We start from the raw sequence: 15,136 nt of genomic DNA, 5'->3' as shown, positions 1-15,136 counted from the left end.
TATTTTTAACGTAAAAAGAGCTGAATATTTTAATGAGCTTTTGATTAATGGGTCCGTTAAGTTATCGATCTATCAATGTCTTTTTTTTTTTTGTTGAACATATAAACCCGACCCGATTACTGATATGTGGATCATTCGATTAGCTTAGTTTAGGAAGGAGGAAGTAGAAAACACCGCCATTAACGGGCTCGGTGGGTGCTCCAATCTTCATCACCATCGTTAGGTTGGTTGATCCGATTTGATTAGAGTTTTCAGAAATTCGAAAGATGGAGTCGGTCCTTGTTGTGGGGATTGCATCTGTTGTCCTGGGTGCGTTGATCGCCGTGCTCTTCTTCGGTAGGTACTTCCGGAAGCGGACATCGGAGGTGCAATCCATGGCCAAAGCGGATCCGATCCGGGATACCAAATCGATTCATCCTGTTCCCAAGAAGAATCATCCCAAAACTCACGCCTCCGACAAGGTAGGTTTTTCAACTGAGAGAGATTTGCGAATCCGAGTTTAGGTGATTCGGATGAGTTGACTTAAACGCCCAGGGGCATTGTTATGAGTATTATTAAAAGCTTCTGCTTCCTTGGTGTTGCGTTTTCTAAAATGGTTTTTCGAAATGCAGACTCAGAACAAACGGCATCATCCTTTAGACTTGAACACGTTGAAAGGCCATGGTGATGCTGTTACTGGACTCTGTTTCTCTTCCGATGCAAGGAGCTTGGCCACAGGTTTCTCATCCGTTCCGTACAATCACCGTGATTATTTATAAATAGCATTCTTAGTTTAACATTTTCTTGATTTAGTTAGCCAGCCATTTTATTTTTCTGTTGTTTTACATTCTCATCACATTTGTTCCTGTTTCTGTGGATAGCTTGCGCTGATGGAGTGATCAGGGTGTTCAAGCTAGATGATGCCTCTAGCAAAAGCTTCAAGTATTCCTTCCTATATATATTTTTTCAATAGACCATGTTAAGCGGGTGTGAGTTTACACTTTCCAAGCCCACTCTCATTACCTAACTCATTTTTTTTTTTTCTTTTGGTTTCTATCTCCAGATTTCTAAGGATAAATCTTCCTGCGGGAGGGCATCCAACTGCTGTGGCATTTGCTGATGATGCCTCATCTATTGTTGTGGCTTGTCATACTATGTCTGGTTCATCTTTGTACATGTACGGTGAAGAAAAGCAAAAGGATCAGCAAGGGAAGCTTCCTCTTCCTGGGATCAAATGGGACCACCATCATATTCATGACCAGAGAGCAGTCCTTACCATCTCTGGAGCAACTGCAACTTACGGTACTGCTGATGGAAGTGCTGTCATTGCCACTTGTTCCGAAGGTATGAATTTTCCATGGCCATCATACAATTCTAGTTGCCTGTTGCCTATCTATATCTCGTTACTATAAAATTGCTTTTGGAACCGTTATGACTACCCAAATGTGTAACATAAATTTTCTGTATTCCTGTTACAAATGTACTCCTCTGGTAAACAAATTGTTGTCTATTCCTTAATCCTTGTTCTTCATCAGGAACTGATATCATACTTTGGCATGGGAAAACTGGGAGGAATTTGGGACATGTAGATACAAACCAGTTGAAGAACCACATGGCAGCAGTATCGCCAAATGGACGTTTTTTGGCAGCTGCAGCGTTTACTGCAGATGTGAAGGTAATTTTAAAATAAATTCAAACCATTATGAGTGTATGTGTGACCATATCTCATGACTTAGTAAGTGCTTTGTAGGTGTGGGAAATTGTTTATCAGAAAGATGGTTCTGTAAAGGAGGTTTCAAGAGTTATGCAACTTAAAGGCCACAAGGTATCATTCACTACCTATAGCATGCAATCCATATCCACGGTGTGGGCTCTTTCTCACATTTTTCTTGCCATCTTTTCATGTTTAAACCTATGCTACGGTATCCAGAGTGCAGTGACTTGGTTATGCTTTTCCCCAAACTCGGAGAAAATCATCACCGCTTCAAAAGATGGTTCAATAAGAGTCTGGAACATCAATGGTTAGTAGAATTGTTTTTAATGTGTGCATCATTTTGATAGTTGCCAAATGCAAAGCAGATCCCTGGTATCATTAGGGGATATGTTTTGGAATTTATGATAGACGGGATGATTTTGATTTATCGAACAAGTAACCTGAAAGGCATTGTGTAATTTTGGTTGAAGTCCGCTATCATCTTGATGAGGATCCAAAGACTTTGAAGGTGTTCCCGATTCCACTCTGCGACTCAGGAGGCAATCCATTGCACTATGATCGTCTCAGCTTATGCCCGGAGGGAAAGATATTGGCAGCAACCCATGGTTCCACATTGCAGTGGTTATGTGCCGAAACTGGGAATGTCTTGGACACAGCTGAGAAAGCCCACGAAGGTGATATGCTATCTAATTTCTTCACTTTTACCACCTATTAAAAAACCTTATACTTCAAAAATCAAGCAAGTACTAAAGTTAAACGCTGTCGGTTGTATGTGTAGGGGAAATCACATGCATATCTTGGGCACCCAAGGCTATCACAGTTGGTATGTCTCTGTCTATATGTTTGTATATTTTCCGTATAGTTGGGTTGTGGTCTGAATAATTTGGTGGTGTTGTGTTGGTTCAGGGGAGAGAAAGGCCATGGTATTAGCGACATCAGGCGATGACAAAAAAGTGAAGCTGTGGGAAGCACCAAAGTCGCAATCTTTGTAAAGTTGCATACACATAGTCCCTTAATCACATGAGGAATAGTTAAACGGCGTATAAAACTTGCGAGAAAACTCTTAAAAGGTTTTTGTTTGGAGTCCTCAAGTGTCTTTCAACTTTTGAATTTTGTTATAATTCCGATCATCTATTTCAAAAAAAAAAAAAAGAAAAAAAAAGAGAAGAAAACGAGTAGGAATGGCTTTGTAATTTGAGAAGAGAGTTTTCATCTTTTTCCATAATGAGCAATTTTAAAAAAGCACACAACATCAAGAAATGTGATGGAGATGAAAAAGAGGTTCCCCCGCAGAGAGGAGGATAACTAGAAATGGATTTGAATGAATCATGCGACAACCGAGCGTGAAAAATTGATGTTTGTGGTATTGGACTGACTCTGATGAACGAAACTGGGCCAGAAGAAAGTAAGGCCCACGAATAATAATAATAAACCCTAACGCCTAGAGGAGGAGGCTCTTTCTCTCTCTCTCTAAGCCAGAGAAATTAGGGTTTCTGTTTGTCATCATATTCAGCAGTCAGTCAGTCAGTCTCACAGCATCCGTAGGAGAAAGTTTCTGAGAATCTGTCACTATGGGTCGTATGCACAGTAGAGGGTTTGTTCTTCTTCCTCTTTATCTTCGTCATGTTGTTCTCAGAGGTGCTGTCAATTGCGCAAATCTAACATGTCCGTATCGTTTTTTGTAGAAAGGGTATTTCGGCGTCTGCGTTGCCGTACAAGAGATCATCTCCGAGCTGGCTCAAGACTACCTCTCAGGATGTAAGTTATTATATCATCTCTGCTTTCAATTGCTTGGTTTGGTTGAATGATTGAATCCTGCCTTACATATATTATTACCATTTTTACAGGTTGATGAATCAATCTGCAGATTTGCCAAAAAGGGACTGACCCCTTCGCAGATTGGTGTCATTCTCCGTGACTCTCACGGTATTCCTCAGGTCAAGAGTGTTACTGGAAGCAAGATTCTCAGGATCCTCAAAGCCCATGGTTTGTTTGCAGTTTCCTAGTTTGCAAACTTTTTCTTCCACTTTTTTTCTTTTTTGTCTTACGAAATCAAAGTCATAATTTTGCTTCCAAGGCCTTGCTCCGGAGATCCCTGAGGATCTGTACCACCTTATTAAGAAGGCTGTTGCCATCCGTAAGCATCTCGAGAGAAACAGGAAGGACAAGGATTCCAAGTTTAGGCTCATCTTGGTTGAGAGCAGGATTCACCGCCTCGCTCGCTATTACAAGAAGACCAAGAAGCTTCCTCCCGTCTGGAAGTAGTGAGTACCTCATCCATTATCTCTTAATTTACATCTTGCTTTCAATACCTTTAGGATCTCTCTTACCACTCATAACTCACTAGTTTTGTCAACAACAAAAAAAAAAAAAAAGAATGTGGATTTAGTCTCTGCATAGGTAGTTGTAGTTTGTTTTCAACGGGTTATGAACTACTATCAGGACTACTAGCATTTCCTAATGCACTTTGCCAACATTGTCCTCTTGACCCTTTTGCATGTCATAACCTGTGTTATCAATGCTTTGCACTGACTTTCGCTCTCCACCTGCAGCGAATCCACAACCGCTAGCACCCTTGTTGCTTAATTAAGCTGGAGTAGGTTCAGCTTTTGAGAGGAGGAAGATTCTACAAGTCTGTTGCTTCCCTTTTGTTTTTGATGAATTCTGGACTTTAGTCTTCATGTGTCAAGATTTGATCTGTGTTTGCCTCTTCTTCTTTTTTTGAATCTTAAGCTCTCGTTACTTTAAGAAAATCATATGGTCATGAAGTTACATTTGCCATCTTATGCTCCTTACTTTTGAAAGAGAATCACATGATCATTGGAACCATCCCCTTTTAGGCATTAGTATACCATTATAGTGAAGTGAACTGAGAAGCAAGATATATTTTTGAGTTTAAAGAGATATGGAACAAAATAAGTACTAAATGAGAGTAATAAGTAATGAGAGTGACAAAGAATGTAATCTCAAATTTATGGTTCTTATGGAGAGTATAAATCGTTTTCGAGTACAAAAACATATATGGAGAAGACAGGGGGGTATGAGCCAAGCCAGCCGCCAAAGAACCAAGAAAAGAGCAAGTGTTAAAACGTGAAACAATCGCAAGAATCTCAGAATAAATAAAAAAAAAGAAGCTACAAACTCAATCAAGGATCAACTAGCAGCTTTCTTTCCGCCATTGTAGTAGCCCAAATACCATCTGGCAAACTTCTTAAGACCCGTCTGAAGATCGATGGTGGGTTTGTACCCGAGCTCTCTCTGGGCGGAACTGATATTAGCATGGGTGAAAGGAACATCCCCGTTCCTAGGCAACTTCATAATGTTCCTCTTGGCCTTGAGTTTGAGAAGTCTCTCGAGAATGGTGACGAGATCAGTGACGGGAACAGGGGAAGTGTTGCCGAGGTTGAAAACCCTTAACTGAGCGGCACCGCGCTTTTTACCACCGGTCCCAGTGCTCTTCTCGGCAGTGTCCAAAGCCCCCAGACAGCCCTTGACAATGTCATCAATGTAAGTGAAGTCCCTAGCGACGGTACCATGGTTGACACCCTCAAAGATGGAAATGGGTTTGCCTTTGAGGATGTCTCTGGTGAAGAAGAAATAGGCCATGTCAGGTCTACCCCAAGGACCGTAGACGGTGAAAAACCTCAAGCCAGTGAGAGAGAGTCCGTAGATGTGGTTGTAAGTGTGAGCAATCTCTTCACCAGCTTTCTTAGTAGCAGCATAGAGACTAGCAGGCTGATCGGTGCGGTCTTTCTCGGAGAAGGGGACCTTAGTGTTCAAGCCATAGACAGAGCTAGAGGAGGCCCAGACAATGGCGGGCTGGGGGTTAGCGGATTTGCAAACCTCGAGGAGATTGACGAAGCCGGCGATGTTACTGTGGACATAGGAGCTAGGGTTTTCCATGGCGTACCTGACACCAGCTTGAGCGGCGAGATGCATAACGTGGGTAAAGGGGACGACTTCGAAGAGCTTCTTCAAGAGAGCAGCATCATTGATGTCACCTTCGACAACAAAGACACCGCTCCTCTCCAAAAGGGCTTGGCGAGCACGCTTGAGGGAGGGATCGTAGTAATCGTTGAAGTTGTCGAGACCGAGGACGCCGTCACCGCGGCGTTTGAGAGCGGAGGAGACATGGGTACCGACGAAACCGGCGGCGCCGGTGACGAGAACAGAGAAACCGCGGCGGGAGCGGAGACGGGCGGAGGATCGGACGCGTTTCTCCCAAGCGGGGCCACCCCAGGAGTAGGTGCGGAGGGAACGGCGAGAAGTAGAAGTGGGGTCATCGGAAACAAGGGGAGATCGGTAGAAGAAGATGAAGATCAAACCAACGAAGACGAGAGACCAAAAGGCGAGCTTGGCCACGGAAGATTGCCACCGCGTACGGTGGAAGTAGGGCTTGAACTTGCCTGGCGTCGATGGGATATCATCAAGATGCTTCATTTTTTAATTGCTTCTTCTCTCTCAGATCCAACACAATCTTCTTCTTTCTTCTTCTTTCTTCTGATGGATTCGTTTGTTTGGTGAGAGCGTTTATAGGCTTCTCCGATTTCGAAGGCAAGATCAACAATTTCAAGATTTTGTTTCTCTGCCTCTCTCTATCTCTCTATTTTTGGCTTTTCTCTTCTTCTTCTTTTTTTTCTTTTTTCTCTCTCTCTCGAGAATGTAACACACAAGGCGAAGAAGAAGAAGAAGAAGAAGATGATGGTCAAAACGAGTTTTAGATTTGGAGAGTCAAACCAACTCTCTAATTAATCTCCATTACCTATATTTTTTACTTCACTCTCTCCCTTTACTACTACCTAACTAACTCCAATCTCTGATTCCTAATGAGTTTTATCTTCTTCCCTAATCCCACTAATTTAGCCTTATTAACTTTGATTTTACTATTATTTATTGAAGCTTTTTGATCATTCGTGTATGTATATATTCATTCATATTGGACTAGTAGATTTGTCTTTTTGGCCCTTTTCTATCTTTGTGGTTAGGGTTCTTAACTAATTTACATCCAATTATATAGGTTCATCCATATACAAACAAACATCTATATATATAGTATAGCTCCTTGTAAAATTAATAAAAAAAAGTACTATTTGTCTTTTTTTCTTTTTTTTTTATCAAAAGATAATTCCCATTAAATACTAATTGTGACTACAGGGGAAGGGAAGAGCCCTTTTTGCCAAAACGTCTGCTTGGCTATTGAGAGGTCTTGAAATAAAACAGAAAGAGCAAAGGTTAAACATCAAAGAGAGATACAGGATATTGTGAGCAATCCCGTGAAGTTCCTTGTGGAAGATCTTCGGATTAAGGGCTTTGACTAGGGTTAGCGAGTCAGAAGCAAAAAGGATGTCTCTGGTCCCCGATGCAATTGCAATTCTCATCGCTGTGAGAAGTGCCTTTGCTTCGGCCATCAGTGGTGAGGCAACCACCGGCAGAGATGCAGAGCCTTTAAATAAGATGTGGTCCTGAGAATCTTTACAGATCCATCCAATACCCGTCTATCTGTCTTCCTTCCAAGACGCGTTCGTACAACAAAGAACATAATTTGGGGGGATCTGTGGGATTCGGGGGTTTTTATTCGACATTGGTAGCTTGGTGAGTGTTGCAGAGAGGGGTTGGGCATCATGCCACTCGCGTGCTCGGATGATAGTTGTGATCAGTGCATCCTCTGCAGAGATCCGCTTTTTGTTGAAGATAAGTTGATTTCGCGATGTCCAGATCACCCATAAGATCCAGGGAGATAGTGGGCCACTTCCTACACCAGAGGGTGGTAAACAACGAAGGTCATTTGCCGATTCCAATCCCGACTTTGCAGTTGCGATCTCCTCCACTATCAACCGTTTCTCGAACGGTGCAAGGTCCCAGATTTTCTTAGCAAAAGGACACTTATAGAACATATGCAGAACTGATTCTTCCGCTTCACAGTGTGGGCATTTCAGGGAGTCATTAACACATCGGTAATCAAGGTTCTCCCCAACTGGTAATGCATTCTGGATTATCTTCCATAGTAGTAATTTTGTTTTGGGGGAGCACTTAAGAGACCAGATTTGTTTGTGCCAGTTAAAATTGTCCAGGGTCGTGTTGATGGGAGTGCTTTCTTCAGGTTCCTCCTTTTTGATGGCCTCAATATAACCAGATTTTGAAGAATACGTACCGTCACTCGAGGGGAGCCAAGCCCAAATATCAGGTGCTCCCGAAAAACTTGGGTTAAGATTTAGAATCATTTGCTCATATTCCGGTAGGATATTTCTGATAAGCTCTTTATTCCAATATTTTGATTTTGGTAGTAGGAGGTCAGCCACCTTAAGGTGTTGAGAGGCTTCTGTAGGAGGTCCCATAGGAGCTACAGGAGAAGTAACCGATAGCCAGGGATTTCTCCATACCGGTGTCGAGGTGCCCGATCCAATTAGTTTTCCAAGATGGGGTTTCAAAAGGTCTCATCCCATACAGATACTACGCCAACCGTGGGACGCAAAGTTTGGGGTGGTGCATTCTAGCAGAGGGTACTCTTTGCAGTATTTGCCTAAAAAGACTTTTGCAAACAAGGAGGTTGGTTTGGTGAGCAGGCGCCAACATAGCTTCGCAAGGAGAGCTTTCTTGAAAGTTTTGATGTCTCGGAACCCCAAACCACCTGCACTGTAAGATCTCGTCATCTTTCTCCACGCAATCCAACTCATTTTCTTCTTTCCAGTGTTAGAGTCCCACCAGAATCGGGTAAGGGCTGATTGGATTCTTTTACTTAATGAATTTGGCAGGTGGAAACAAGACATGGTGTACGTAGGCATAGCTATCAGGATTGACTTTAACAGGGTTAATTTTCCAGCTGTGGAAAGAAAGCGAGAAGACCAGCTTGCTGCTCTTTGCTTAATCCGATCCACAATGGATGTGAACAAATCCTTCTTTTTCCTTCCAAAGAGCTCCGGGAGGCCAAGGTATTTACCCTGTCCCCCCTCTTTTTGTATCCCCAAATCACTCTTGACCCTCTCTCTTATATCAATAGGCGTCTTCCTTGAGAAAGTGATGGATGACTTATTTTGATTGATCATTTGGCCTGATGCATCACCGTATTTCTTCAAGATGGTTTTCAGGGTTCTGCAGCTTTGTTGATCGAACCGACAGAAGAACATGGTGTCATCAGCAAAAAGAAGGTGATTGATCCTTGGACTTCCTTTGGCCACCCTTAGTCCTGGTAAGTTCCCTTTCATTTGTGCTTTATGACATAAGCCAGATAGAACTTCACTGCAAATGATAAATAGATAGGGGGAGAGGGGGTCTCCTTGTCTAATACCCCTCTCAGGAACCACTAACCTTTGGCTTGTCCATTAAGTAGGAAGGAATAAGTAACTGTAGACACACATTGCATAAGCCATTGGATCATAGTTTGGTGAAACCCCATTCGCTTGAGAGCTGCCTGAATAAAATCCCATTCTAGGCGGTCGTAGTCTTTACTCATATCAGTTTTAACCGCCATGAAGCATCTTTTTTTCGCTCCAGAGGTTTTAAGATAGTGTAGTGCTTCATGAGTAATGAGAACATCATCAGAAATTGCTCTCTGTGGCACAAAGGCAGATTGGTTCTGAGATATGCATGCATGTAGGATAGGTTGGAGCCTCTTAGCAAGTAACTTTGATATAATCTTGTAGTACACAGAACATAGCGCTATTGGTATGTAATCTGAGACCTTTTGAGGTACAGTGATCTTCGGGATTAACCTAATATGTGTGTGGTTTATCTTCTCTGGCAGGATCCCATTGATGAAAAAACTTTGCACCTCGGCAATGGTTTCAGACGCCACAGTCTCCCAGTTTGATTGCAAAAAGCTCGCAGAGAATCTGTCAGGTCCCGGAGCCTTATCTGGGTGTATCGAGAAGCAAGCAGACTTTATTTCCAGCAGAGTGGGCATTGCTATCATCTTATCGTTCATTTCTGCAGTTACACATGGGGTGAGGGCTTCATCAACAACGGCTTTCCTCTCACCATCTTGTGATGTGAATATGTCTTGGAAGTAGGCAGAGATGATTGTGAGAATATCTTTTTCTTCGTAGGCTGGGGAACCTGTAGGTGTCTCAATGACTGAAATGGTATTCAAAGCTCGTCTACCTTTTGTTGATGCGTGAAAATAGCCAGAGTTTCTATCTCCAAGAGCGAGCCACAATTGACGACTACGTTGCTTCCAAAATTCCTCCTCCTGTTTATAAGCTCTTTGTAGGTTTTGATTGATCAGGTCAATATTGCTTTGTGTTGAATCATCATCCACCATAGCCTCTTCCAATTGCTCTCTAAAAGAGTTTATCTCCTTTTGGCTGTTTTGCAGTTGAAGCTTACTCCATTTGATGATAGCTGTTCTGCAGTACTGTAAGCGTTGATCCACTGAGGCATCAGGATCTGTGTTCCAGGCTTCTGTTACTAGTTTTAGGACTCAGGCTTTTCTTTCAAGCGTCTATCGTATCTAAATAGACCTTTCCTTTTTTTTCTTTTCAGGGTCAAAGGAGGTTACCAGAGGTCGATGATCAGAACCTTCAAAACGAAGGTATTCACTGCGTCCTGATGGGTACTCAATAATCCAATCGTTATTAGCCATTGCTCGATCCAAACAACATCTAACAACATGGTTATTTCTTTTTCCTCTCCACGAGAGGAAGTTACCGCAATGCTTGAGGTCATATAGGTCACAAGAGGACATAAGGTGTCTTAGATCTGAGAAGGAGCCTTCAGCTCTAGGTGGTCCTCCCACTTTTTCCTCGTTGCTGATAATATCGTTGAAATCTCCCGTGAGGAACCAAGGGCCAGATCTTGATGTGGCGATCTCTTGAAGGTTGTTCCACACAGTTTGTCTTTGTGTACGGTCTGGTTCTCCATATAGGAAGGTAGAGAAAAAACTCCTGCCCTTTGCCTTGATTTTTGTATCTATGAAGTGTTGATTGGCAGATATAACTTCCAACTCTATGTCTGATTTCCAGAAGAGAGCCAGACCCCCTGAGGCCGGAGTGGATGGAGGCACCAGATGGTGAAATGGATATTCTATCCATTGAAGGGAATTAAGGACTGTTTCCGAGGAGTTCTTCGTCTCCATAAGGAACACAATGTCAGGGGAGATCTTTCAACGGATCTCCTTTAATCGCTGGATTTTTATGGGATTCCCCAACCCACAACAATTCCAGCTCACCACTCTTAAGGAAGAGGAGGTGCTGGATTCTGAAAATCCAGTTTCGCCTTCCTTATTTGTGGAACCAGAGATATCTTTGGAGGAGCTGGGTTACTATCGTGTTGTTTCTGTCCTTGGTCTCTTTGCCCCGAGACTGGAACTCTTGAAAAGCTTGGTCCCGCGCCCTGCTTCTTTGATGCCTTTGAGGTAGGTTGTTTCTTTGGTGAACCTTGGAGTAGGTTACGTTTCTGACTCTTAGCCCCAGTGAGCTTGACAGTAGATTTAGCTAGGTTTTTGGAGAGTGGGGGTCTTCCTCTACCTCTTCTCGAGTTCTGACTCAATCCTTGTGTGTTTCTTTTGTGTTGAGTTCCAAGGGCAGGAGAGGAAGCATCCAGCATTTCCGGCAGTCTCTTATCTCCAGGTAAAACTTGATTTTGATCAGAGCCTAAACTGGCCGCTGCAGAGATAATCTGATCCGCTGTTTCATTTTTTAGGTTTCTAGCCTCACCCTGAATGACACGTTGTCGCCTAGCTGCACTTTCTGTAGGATCCGCACAAGATATGTATTGCACTGTGACCTCTCTCAAATCATTCGGCACTTGGTCTTTTGTAGGGATAACTGGAGGAGAGAGGAGTGGGGCCTTTGAAGATATGCCACCTGTTACATCATTCCGGGGAAGATGATTATGAGGAGGCGGGGTGGTGGGATCTGGTTCCTCGATTTCTCGTTCCAATGGGGGGCGACGTGGTCTAGAGGAGTCAGATTTCTCTAGTGAAAGCCTCGCTAGAGCATCTCCTTTTTCTCGCCGTTGTAGGTTACTAGTTGATGGCCTTCTTTCCTCTCGTGACTAGGGGTGGTGGCGATATGAGTCTCTGCTTTGATAGCTTCTTTGAGGGTAATGGTCTCTATCCGAAGATCGTCTTGGGTTTTTAAGTTTTCTGGGGCGGTCATGTTGGCTTGAGTAGCCATATGACTTACTGTCAGCAGGCTGTAGTCGATAACTTGGAGTATTATGACCAACAGGAGGAAAGTTCCTTGTTACCGATTGACCAGAAACCTCCCTTGGGGGTCTGAAATTATTTTCTAGGGTGTAGTAGTTTCTGCGAATCCCTTGGGATTCTGATAGACTGACTGTCTTGTTTGTTGCAGGGGATTCTTTCTCTATAGCTATGCCTGGGCAGTTCTTAACGTCGTGAGTCAAGCGCTGGCAATGGGAACAATGGTTTTTCAGATTCTTGTAGTCCAGGACGACAAGGACTTCACTTCCATCAGCAAATTCGACGATGGTTTCTTTTAATAGGGGTTGGAGGCCATCCACCTGGATGCGGATCTTGGCAGTCGAGTTGGTAATTTCTGTGTTCTCTATCTCTCCTAGTTCTTCCCCTATGGTTTGTAGCATAGCTGGTTGCCAATAATGTTTTGGTAGACCCTATAGTTCAATCCAGAACGGGATCTTGGATGGAAAGCTATCAGACCCATTTCTGCAGAATGACCATCCACTGGTCAAAATGGTAAGGCCTATTGTCGAGCACTTTTTGCATATCTTCTTCATAGTCAAATCTGAACTGAAAGACGCCTCGTCCCAGATCTGAACCCACTGCTTTTCCTTTCAGAGTCCACCGGTTTGCTAAAAAAGGAAATAAGGACCAGAGTCGTTGCACTGATGGGTTAGTGAGGCGGCCCAGGAGGGTAAGGGAGTTTTCTTTGATTAGTGCAGAGGTATCTAGTTCTGGGGCTCAGATTCTTCTTCGCAGTGGAGGGGAAAACCCAGAGGCTAGCTCTTTCCCTTTAAGGTGGTAAGGGATTCGTTTTTCCATGGTATCAAGACGGTTTGGAAGGGACTTAGTATATGAGGTTGGTTGTGATATAGGTATAGTTTAAGACCAGAGTTTGCAGGGTTCAAAAGTATCAAAGGTTTAACAGGGTGAACAGGTTAAAAGAGTGACAGTAGAGTAACACGTACCAGAGGAGGGAGAAGGCTTCTCCAGCAGCGTTTAAGTTTCCGGCTAGTCAAACACGGACGTGGAGGAGAAGGTAACAGGAGGTACCGGGGAGGGGAAACTTGTCGGAGTTCCTACACAGACCGTTAGATAAAGGGAGCGACATGTGAAGGACTAGCGGTTATTACTTCTATTTGTAAGAAGGAGTTGGTGAGATCCGGTTTTTCGAAAAACTCATTCTGTTTTGATTCCTCGGGTCTCGTGCCTAAGTACTACTTGTCTAGTATTACAAAATGACGCACACAAATACATGTTTAGGTGCTGCCCAAGATTATCGTCACGTGCAACTCTTCACGGTGGATTCATCACACTTCTATAACTTAATACCACCACACATTAACCCATGGGAATGGGATTCAAAAGCAAATCAAACATCAAGGAATAATAGTATAACAACACTGCGTTTAGATTGGATACAGTAATTATCAAATCTCCATTTCATTTATTGAAGAGAAACCATAACGCAGTTGATTTATAGAGAGACTAGTGGAAAAATGCACGCCTACACAACCGTAGAATTATGTCTCTTTATGGATGTCGTTCAAAAGAGATCTTAGTTTAGCAAACTTCTTTGGCGGCTGCAACAACTGCATCAACTGTGAGCCCAAATTTCTTGTACAGCACATCGGCTGGTGCACTTGCTCCAAAACGAGTTTTAGATGGGAGAGTCAAACCAACTCTAATTCACTCTCTCCCTTTACTAATTACTCCTAATTACTGTATGATTTTTTATCTTCTTCCCTAATCGCACTAATTTAGCCTTACTAACTTTGCTTTTATTATTTTACTTTGAAATATGAATCAAATCTGATGTTTTCGAACAAAAGAGTATGTGTCCCTATGTCCCATAAGAATTTGATTCATGTTCCGAACGAAAGAGTATGTGTATTCCCTATGTCCCATCAGAGTGGAATTATATATGTAGTAGATAAAATGAAAACGATTGGCCACAGCCCACAACCAAAACCCTCAATCAATACTGACTGCCAGAATATTAGATCCTACATTGATTCCATTCAGTTGGAGAACGGGCTGAGCTTGGGTCGCATCATAGTTGCTGAGCTTGTAGACCTGTAACAGAAAGCAGGCCAAAATGGTCAAATTTTGAAGATGAAAGGGCATATTCTCCACTGGTAGTAACAAAATCTAGACCAGCAAAGATGTTAATGAGTAAAAGGAGCTGAATCACCAGTTCTAAACATATCTGAATGCCAATAACCACACAATGAGTTACGTTCTTTTTTGCCTGTGCTTAGAAAAGACAATTCAACCAAAGAACTATTTTATGCATGAACCAATGCCATTAATAGTTACTTTAAAAAGAAAAAAAGTATTTGACTGTTGCAAATCACCTAGGTATAACATAACGCATCGATTCTCTAGTACTGACCAGTTCATTCAAGATTGCAAATCTAGAGAATAACTTAAGGTTAAGCAGCTAATAAAATAAGACCACTGAAAATCTAACTAACCTAGCTACGACAAAACATAATCCACCAGAATACACCATTTTGCACAGAATGCTATGCCATCAAGATTTTAAAACCACACAAATTCCTACTTGGCCAGTGTGGGAAATTATCAGAAAGATAGTACGAAAAAGGCAAACATAATCAAAGACAACATACAGAAGAATATCTTACTAGTCAACTAGCAAGTCAAAGATGGTCAAATTTGCCGCAAAATATACATACCTATGATATCCATCAACATCAATGCCAAAGGTCTTAAGGAGTACTCTTTCACCAACTTGTTCACATTCTTGAAGTTGCTTCTTCCTCTTTTCATCATTTTCTTTCAAAACAATAAGATCATCAACTGCACATATCCTACTTTGATTCCATTCAGTTGGAGAGCGCGCTGAGCTTATGTCACAATTGTCAAAACCAGAACCAGCTGTCTGCCTCAGCTCCGAGAACTCACCCTGACTCTCTGCAGTGGCACAATCCGAGGCATAGAGGCATTCATTTCCCAATTTCTGAAAATGGAACCACACGTTTGGATTCAATTAAGAAGCGAATGCACATTTTCGGGGAAAAAACAATAGAAAAGTTATATTACAATGCTATCAGGATCAATTAGAAGTGCATCGAGCCGAGAACATAAACCATCCGCCCTTGTGCGCCTGCATTCATGAACAATAATAGTTATCAAAACAGAAACAATAAATTTTGAAGCGCAAGTATAAGGGAAATATCAATGGATGGAAGTATATTACTTCCGAAGCAGGTCTTCATAATTCAGATCGACCTAATCATATGTAAAAGTGGTATTTAGTTGCTATAAACATGAACAATATT

General features: G+C 42.4%; 3 protein-coding genes and 1 pseudogene across 3 annotated transcripts; 2 read left to right on the top strand and 2 right to left on the bottom strand.

Annotated features, from left to right (window-relative positions):
* The first annotated feature begins 31 nt into the window (after window positions 1-31).
* LOC104737769 (uncharacterized) lies at window positions 32-2,779 on the top strand. Its single transcript, XM_087482049.1, has 10 exons — window positions 32-461; window positions 612-717; window positions 861-921; window positions 1,043-1,323; window positions 1,515-1,654; window positions 1,730-1,804; window positions 1,910-2,000; window positions 2,164-2,367; window positions 2,472-2,516; window positions 2,600-2,779. Exons 1-10 carry the CDS (start codon window positions 267-269, stop codon window positions 2,683-2,685), a joined length of 1,284 nt encoding a protein of 427 aa, XP_087338175.1. The 5' UTR covers window positions 32-266; the 3' UTR covers window positions 2,686-2,779.
* Window positions 2,780-2,959: 180 nt separating this feature from the next.
* LOC104737768 (small ribosomal subunit protein uS15y) lies at window positions 2,960-4,474 on the top strand. The gene is made up of 5 exons (XM_010458021.3): window positions 2,960-3,287; window positions 3,379-3,451; window positions 3,541-3,679; window positions 3,771-3,957; window positions 4,246-4,474. The coding sequence occupies exons 1-5, from the start codon at window positions 3,265-3,267 to the stop codon at window positions 4,277-4,279; spliced, it is 456 nt and encodes a 151-aa protein (XP_010456323.1). The 5' UTR covers window positions 2,960-3,264; the 3' UTR covers window positions 4,280-4,474.
* Window positions 4,475-4,642: 168 nt separating this feature from the next.
* Window positions 4,643-6,582, bottom strand: LOC104737766 (UDP-glucuronate 4-epimerase 3). Its single transcript, XM_010458020.3, has one exon. It carries the CDS (start codon window positions 6,131-6,133, stop codon window positions 4,847-4,849), a length of 1,287 nt encoding a protein of 428 aa, XP_010456322.2. The 5' UTR covers window positions 6,134-6,582; the 3' UTR covers window positions 4,643-4,846.
* Window positions 6,583-6,831: 249 nt separating this feature from the next.
* Window positions 6,832-15,073, bottom strand: LOC104738581 (uncharacterized; annotated as a pseudogene).
* Between the last annotated feature and the right edge of the window lie 63 nt (window positions 15,074-15,136).

Source organism: Camelina sativa, chromosome 13 (assembly GCF_030686135.1).
Source record: "Camelina sativa cultivar CO46 ecotype springtype chromosome 13, ASM3068613v1".
Classification (NCBI taxonomy): Eukaryota; Viridiplantae; Streptophyta; class Magnoliopsida; order Brassicales; family Brassicaceae; genus Camelina; species Camelina sativa.
Note: the sequence above shows the minus strand (reverse complement) of the source record. Positions and strands in the feature narration are given on the sequence as shown.

Coding starts and splice junctions, on each gene's coding strand:
- LOC104737769 (XM_087482049.1), top strand. CDS start 267: ATGGAGTCGGTCCTTGTTGTGGGGATTGCATCTGTTGTCCTGGGTGCG. Junction 922..1,042: donor GCCTCTAGCAAAAGCTTCAA/GTATTCCTTCCT, acceptor TTCTATCTCCAG/ATTTCTAAGGATAAATCTTC. Junction 2,517..2,599: donor ACCCAAGGCTATCACAGTTG/GTATGTCTCTGT, acceptor GTGTTGGTTCAG/GGGAGAGAAAGGCCATGGTA.
- LOC104737768 (XM_010458021.3), top strand. CDS start 3,265: ATGGGTCGTATGCACAGTAGAGG. Junction 3,288..3,378: donor GGTCGTATGCACAGTAGAGG/GTTTGTTCTTCT, acceptor CGTTTTTTGTAG/AAAGGGTATTTCGGCGTCTG. Junction 3,958..4,245: donor CTTCCTCCCGTCTGGAAGTA/GTGAGTACCTCA, acceptor CTCCACCTGCAG/CGAATCCACAACCGCTAGCA.
- LOC104737766 (XM_010458020.3), bottom strand. CDS start 6,133: ATGAAGCATCTTGATGATATCCCATCGACGCCAGGCAAGTTCAAGCCC.